The following is a 6,468-nucleotide window of genomic DNA, read 5'->3' as shown; positions in this document are numbered from 1 at the left end:
ATGATCATGGTATTTTAAAAAAAATATATTATATTTCTTAAAATAACTAACTTCCTTAGTTTTCTTAATCTAATCAGATTAATTAAATAAATTTTTATAGTAAGAATAAGAGAAGTACTGTGTGTTCCATTACTAACTTTTACAACTACTACTGCCAATTTTAGCAACATAACTTTAAAAATAATAATGGTTTCAAAATAGAAGCAAAAACCCAAAATACTCCTCCGGTCCTTGATACAGGACCTAACTATTGAGTTGGTTTTGGTCCTAGATATAAGATCCATTTCTCATATTTATCAATTTTCTCTAAATTACTCTATGGATACTCCCCTAACCATAATCAAGTGAAAAGGAGACAGAGTATTAAGAAATATGATTATAATGTTTTAAGAAAAATGTGTCATATTTGTTATATGTTAGTTAATAGTTTTATGAAATTCCCAAACTACAGACAAGCTGGCTAGTTGCATTTGGCATTCTAAAATATAAATTTAATCTACGTCATGTGGTCAGTCACAAAAAGTATAAGAAATGTTATATATTAACAATAAATATTAAAAAAAAAAACAATAATAATTTTCCCTTTGGAATTTTTGGTGCGGGGCCAAATCCAGCAAGAGCGGCTTGGTTCAAAAATCAACCGGGCTCTAGATTGGAGCCCCCCGGGCCTACACCCACCAATTAGTCTAAGTGGTGAGTGGTGAGTATTGAGTCCGACGGAAAAAACGAGTGGTGACTATTGAGGCTGGTAGGTCACAACAAATCGGCAATTGGTGACAAATAAGAGTTGATCTAATTAGTAATAATCATTTATAACTTATAAGATTATAAATTAGGATCTTATTATTAATTTAAAAATTTTGTTAATAGATAATTTGTAAATACCTCTGCAAATTTTTTTTTTTTGAACTCAGAAGTATGCATGACTTCAATATACTTCTGAATTCAATTCACCACCAATTAAAAAAGTCGGTGATTGATGATCGGGATGTAATTGCATTTATGGTTCAATTAAACACACACGTGGTTTTCGGACCTTTGCCATCTACAACCATTTTGTCCTACTCTGGTACTACTCCTTTTAATTCCATAATTATTACCACTACCTCTCAGCATCAAACGGCAAACATTTTAGTTAGTTTGGATCTTGTTTGATAAGAACAGAAATTGGGGCGGTGCTTCATAAATGCATGTGAACAGAGACGAGGGCCCTGGGATTCACATTTTGGAAGAGAAGTGGGGTCTTTTGCAGATAAGATATTTGAATTGAGTACCACCGGCCTGTTGGCCCAGTGGTGTGGGTGTGTGCGTGTGTGTAACGCGGGTTCGATCCCGCCCTCCTGTAACTCAAAAAAAAAAAAAGATATTTGAATTGAGTGTTATAGACACCACACGCCCATACACATACTCGGGACACCATCATATAAATACCCACGCCACAGCACTGCACGTCTCCCCTCCACTATTTGAAAAGAAGATAAAAATGTCAAGTGCCCGATTCAAAATAAAATTATCAGAACATACCAAAAAATTAATGCCTAGGGACGCGTACCAACCCTTTCTTCTGTTCTGGACCACTTTTCATGTTCCCCTCCACGCTTGGGTGACCAATGACTCTTTTATTTCACACAAGTGTTTGACATAAAAAATAAGAAAAATACACGCCCTTCGTCACTAAAACTCATCTCAATTTTGTACTGTTTCATTATTATGATTTTCATATGAGCTTATGTGCATGGGTTATTGTACTATTTTATGTTCCGTGTGGGGGTAAGACTTATCTTCAGAAGCGTACCACGTTTACTTTTTACGTTATCTCCGTAGTTGCTTGTGGGGAACTGGACACCGTAGGTCACGTCACTTGGTTTTAAAGGTTGACAGCAAAAAAAAATCATAGCACTCTAATCACATTAAATACGTAATTCGGTACGACTTTGAGTCTACTTATTTATATTATTCATAATTAATTATCTAATTAAATCTTGGTTGTAAATTGTAATAAGATGAGGAAGTTATTTTCAATAATAAAGTGGGCCCTAACTGGGCCGAGTCCTACGCCGTCTAGTCATTTAGGATGTGTTTGGATGAAATCAAACCATGGTTTGAAGAATAGCTTCTGGAGAATAGATTCTGAAAAAAATAGATTTTGGGAAGAATAGATTTTGTAAAAAAGTGATTTTGAAAAGTGTGAGTGTTTGGATAGTCATTATTAGAAGTACTTTTTATATATACAAATTGGTATAAATTAATATAATAATTATAGAAAAAATATATTTTATGATATATTTTAATTTGAAGGAATAAAATTGTTAATAATATATTTTTATTAACATATATTAATAATATATAAGATAATATAATTAATAAATAATTAATATGTATATATATTTATAAGATATAAGATTAAATATGTTTATAAAAAATATGTTTATAAAAAAAAACAAGATACATATCATATAGGCTCTCACACTCTCTCTTTTTTCTCCAATAGTAAAAAATTTCTGCTTTTTCCCAAAACCATGGTTTTGAACCCAAACTATGGTTTTGATTTTTTTAAGGGTGTTTGGCTAACATTTTTCTCAAACCATGGTTTGGGATGCTTGCCAAACACACCCTTCTTCTTTTGTCAGGCTCCGGCGATCATTTCCCGACGGGTTAAAATCCGAAACGACGTAACCCGGGTGTTGGGGGGGGTGAAAGACCCGAAATAGCCTCCTTCCTTGACACGTGTACTACTCCTTTTGGAACCACTTGTCAAATCATGTCATCCTCAAGAATCTGAATGATCACGTGGTGAGCCGGGCCGCTGTGCTGATTTTTACAGGGATCCCTCTTGAAAAGGGGGATTGGGAATTAGGCATTTTGAAATTAGAAGACTTGGAATTGGAACATTTTTTGCAACAGAGCCTTACAGTTTTTCCGGCTTCATAAACCATCATCATCGATCATCAATTAATACTGATCTCCGGAATAAGGAAATTTCAATTTGTCCGTGTATGGTTAAAATCTAACCATAGTTTCTTTTTGAGGACTCATCTTCGTCACCTGTCAATTTCTCCCTCTGCGGGAGGGGACTCTTTCTCTTTCTCCTTTCCTCGCAATTGGGGATTCTTTCGTGTTTATCTATGTCATTTTTGCATTCTGTAGTACTTGGCTTGCATGCTGATTGTTGCTGCTCCGATTCGTTATCGTTACCCAAACTGGACCTTTCTGTTCTTGTTCTTGGCTACAGAACTGAGCGATGGCGGCTAAGAAGGCCTGCCAATCCTTTTCCAAGGGATTGATCGAGGACGTTCACAGATGGAGTTGTTTGAAGCAGACGGGGGTGAGCTTGAGGTATATGATGGAATTTGGGTCCAAACCCACTGATAGGAATTTGCTGATTTCCGCTCAGTTCCTTCACAAGGAGCTTCCCATTAGGATTGCTAGAAGAGCTATTGAGCTCGAGAGGCTTCCATATGGATTATCTGAAAAACCTGCTGTCCTGAAGGTTACTGCTTGTTCTGTCTCTTTATTTCTTCTCTCTTCCTACATTGAATGTTCGTTTTCTTGTGAATTTCATTAATCAGAACCCCTTCCCCTTGCTTACGAGGTAATTCTGTTTGTGTAGTTCATTTTACTAATTTGTTGGTCTTATTTTTCTTTACTGACTGAGTCGTGAGAATTGAGAGATTAACTATCTGCGAATTTGCGGAAGTGATATTTTCAATAAAAAAATTAATTCGTATTTTAGTTAATAATGTAATATAGTTTCCTGGTCTTTGCAATTGACATGTGAATAATTGAGTATGTGAAGTTCAACTTGGTTTCAAGGAACTCGAGTGCCTTTAACATGGGCTAGATGGGAAACTTTGCTGAACCTTATTATTATTATTTTGCTGATTACGGTTTTTGACTTGGATGGAACTTTATGAGTTGCAGATCTTAAATGTCCATTTAAAATTTGAAATCAAAGGTTTTATATCCTCGGATAAGCTGGGCAAGCTGCATAATACTCTTTGCTTAGAACAGTATAAATTATTATTCTATATGAATTCACGTTTGTTTCATTCTACTATGACTGAATGCTTATACTGACAAAAATGGAATGTTACTATTCCTTTGATTTTTAATAATTTTCATTGGTCTTTAACCCTCTAGCTTTTAAGGTCGTGGTTTCCGGAAGTTTACCAACTTTCATTCAATAAAAGTAGGCATGTGGTGCAAAACTTGTTTTCCTTTTATATGGAACCCCCCCCCCCCCAAAAAAAAAAAAGCCAGTTGATCTTTGAACTATGTGCTAAATTTTTTGTTTTTAGGTCCGAGATTGGTACTTAGATTCCTTCCGTGATCTCAGAACTTTTCCTGAGATCAAGAATATGAATGATGAGAAAGAATTCACTGAAATGATTAAGGCCATCAAGGTGAGACACAACAATGTGGTGCCCACAATGGCATTAGGCATTCAACAGTTAAAGAAAGGCATGGCTCCAAAGATAGTTTATGAAGATCTTGATGATATTCAGCAGTTCCTTGATCGCTTCTACATGTCAAGAATTGGAATCCGTATGCTTATTGGTGAGTTCACACAACACTTTACCTGGCTTCTTTGAGTCTAGTGATTTAAGTTGTCGGTCTAACCACTAAACTCAATCTGTGCGTCGTGGGATATAGGGCAGCACGTTGAGTTGCACAATCCCAATCCTGCTCCGCATGTTGTAGGTTATATTCATACAAAAATGTCTCCGATGGAGGTGGCAAGGACTGCTAGTGAAGATGCTCGTGTTATATGTTATCGTGAATATGGCAGTGCTCCAGATGTTCAGATTTATGGGGATCCTGGTTTTACTTTTCCGTGAGTAACTTGATTCTTAGTTCTTACCTTCCTGAAGCCATTTATTTTGATTTTGATGTTATTTTTTGTCATTTCCTTTTCCAACCTTATGTCTCTTTCCCCTTCTTTTTTTCTCGTTTTGGTTCGGTTCTTACTTTAGAGTGGTTATACCATTCTGACTTGTAGCTAAGAAGTTGTTTCTGTTCCTTTTCTTTATAGTTTGTTCATGTCTTTTTAACAGGTATGTTCCCGCTCACTTGCATCTTATGGTATTCGAGCTGGTTAAGAACTCACTGCGTGCTGTCCAAGAGCGATTTATGGATTCTGACAAAGTTGCCCCTCCCATCAGAATAATAGTGGCTGATGGGGAAGAGGATGTTACCATAAAGGTACTTTGTGTCCATATCTTAATAAGCACAATCATCCGCTTTTGGCCTTTTGTAAAGGATGGTTTAACGTGCCAGCATGAAATTGCCTCGTTAAGGTGGTGTGGTTGGTATTGTAGGTTTCAGATGAGGGAGGTGGAATTCCAAGAAGTGGCCTTCCCAAAATTTTTACATATCTCTACAGTACTGCTAGAAACCCATTGGATGAGCATTCAGATATTGGAACAGCTAATGCTGTGACAATGGCTGGATATGGATATGGTCTTCCTATTAGCCGCTTGTATGCTCGGTACTTTGGGGGTGATCTTCAAATCATCTCTATGGAAGGATATGGTAAGTAAATCAGCAAAATTATTTCTAGTTGTCTTCTGCAATATATTTCATTCAGATTTCCTTTCAGTATTCTGCTATAGTTCTGTATCGCAACTTTTTATGTATTCACTGGATAATAAATTGGGGGATACGGTACATATTGAGATCTGATCTGATTGCAATTAAATACGATACAGCTATGTCCAACTATTGTAGTTTCTACTCAGTTCTCGCAGCAAATATGCACCTCTTGTGTTGGACTGTTGGCCATTAGATCTGATGCCATTAATTTGACGTATTGTAAATGATCCCATGGACCTTATGAAAGTTGTTTAATTGCTTATTTTAGCAATACAGCTCGGTAGTTGGGTATGAGCATGAGTAATAGCATAATTCTATTAACCTCGGGACTTTTATTAGTATGACAGCAAGTATCATATTCAATGCAAAGTTTTTCTATTCCTTGTGTTAGTCAGTCATGCATTAGTCGTTTTTCTTGGGAAAATTGAGACAGATCCGATGGATGTGCCCCAAGAGCCAAAGATAAGATAGACATATAAGTGCTCATTTGTGCTTGCTTCAACAATTGAGAGTTCTAATACTGTTCTGGTTGTCTATTCGCAGGGACCGATGCGTATCTGCATTTATCTCGTTTGGGTGGTTCTCAGGAACCTTTGCCCTGAAAGTAATTATTCTGGTTCCTCCTAACTCCAAGTTACCACAAGTTACTGGAGGAAGCACTTTGCAAGATAAAAGGATTGTGACTCCAGAAAATAACAAATTTACTGTCAATCTTCCATTCTTCTAATCGGTAATTTTCTTGTAGATATGACATTATACAATGCTCGACGATTATGCATGAGAAATGATTCTCTCGTTCCCGTTACATCGAGCTTTTGGCAGTTGCCCGATTTCTATCGGAAATAGAATTTCTGTCGTATTTGGCGTTGATATGAT

The 6,468-nt window shown here is 36.4% G+C and overlaps 1 protein-coding gene across 1 annotated transcript; it reads left to right on the top strand.

The window, feature by feature from the left end:
- The first annotated feature begins 3,241 nt into the window (after positions 1-3,241).
- Positions 3,242-6,395, top strand: LOC114718765 (pyruvate dehydrogenase (acetyl-transferring) kinase, mitochondrial-like). Its single transcript, XM_028904196.1, has 6 exons — positions 3,242-3,490; positions 4,299-4,557; positions 4,654-4,834; positions 5,055-5,202; positions 5,319-5,532; positions 6,136-6,395. Exons 1-6 carry the CDS (start codon positions 3,242-3,244, stop codon positions 6,192-6,194), a joined length of 1,110 nt encoding a protein of 369 aa, XP_028760029.1. The 3' UTR covers positions 6,195-6,395.
- The last annotated feature ends 73 nt before the right edge of the window (positions 6,396-6,468 follow it).

This window comes from Neltuma alba, unplaced genomic scaffold (assembly GCF_004799145.2).
Source record: "Neltuma alba isolate B1F8T4 unplaced genomic scaffold, ASM479914v2 tig00011867_pilon, whole genome shotgun sequence".
NCBI classification, from domain to species: Eukaryota; Viridiplantae; Streptophyta; class Magnoliopsida; order Fabales; family Fabaceae; genus Neltuma; species Neltuma alba.
This window is presented reverse-complemented; position numbering and strand designations above follow the sequence as displayed.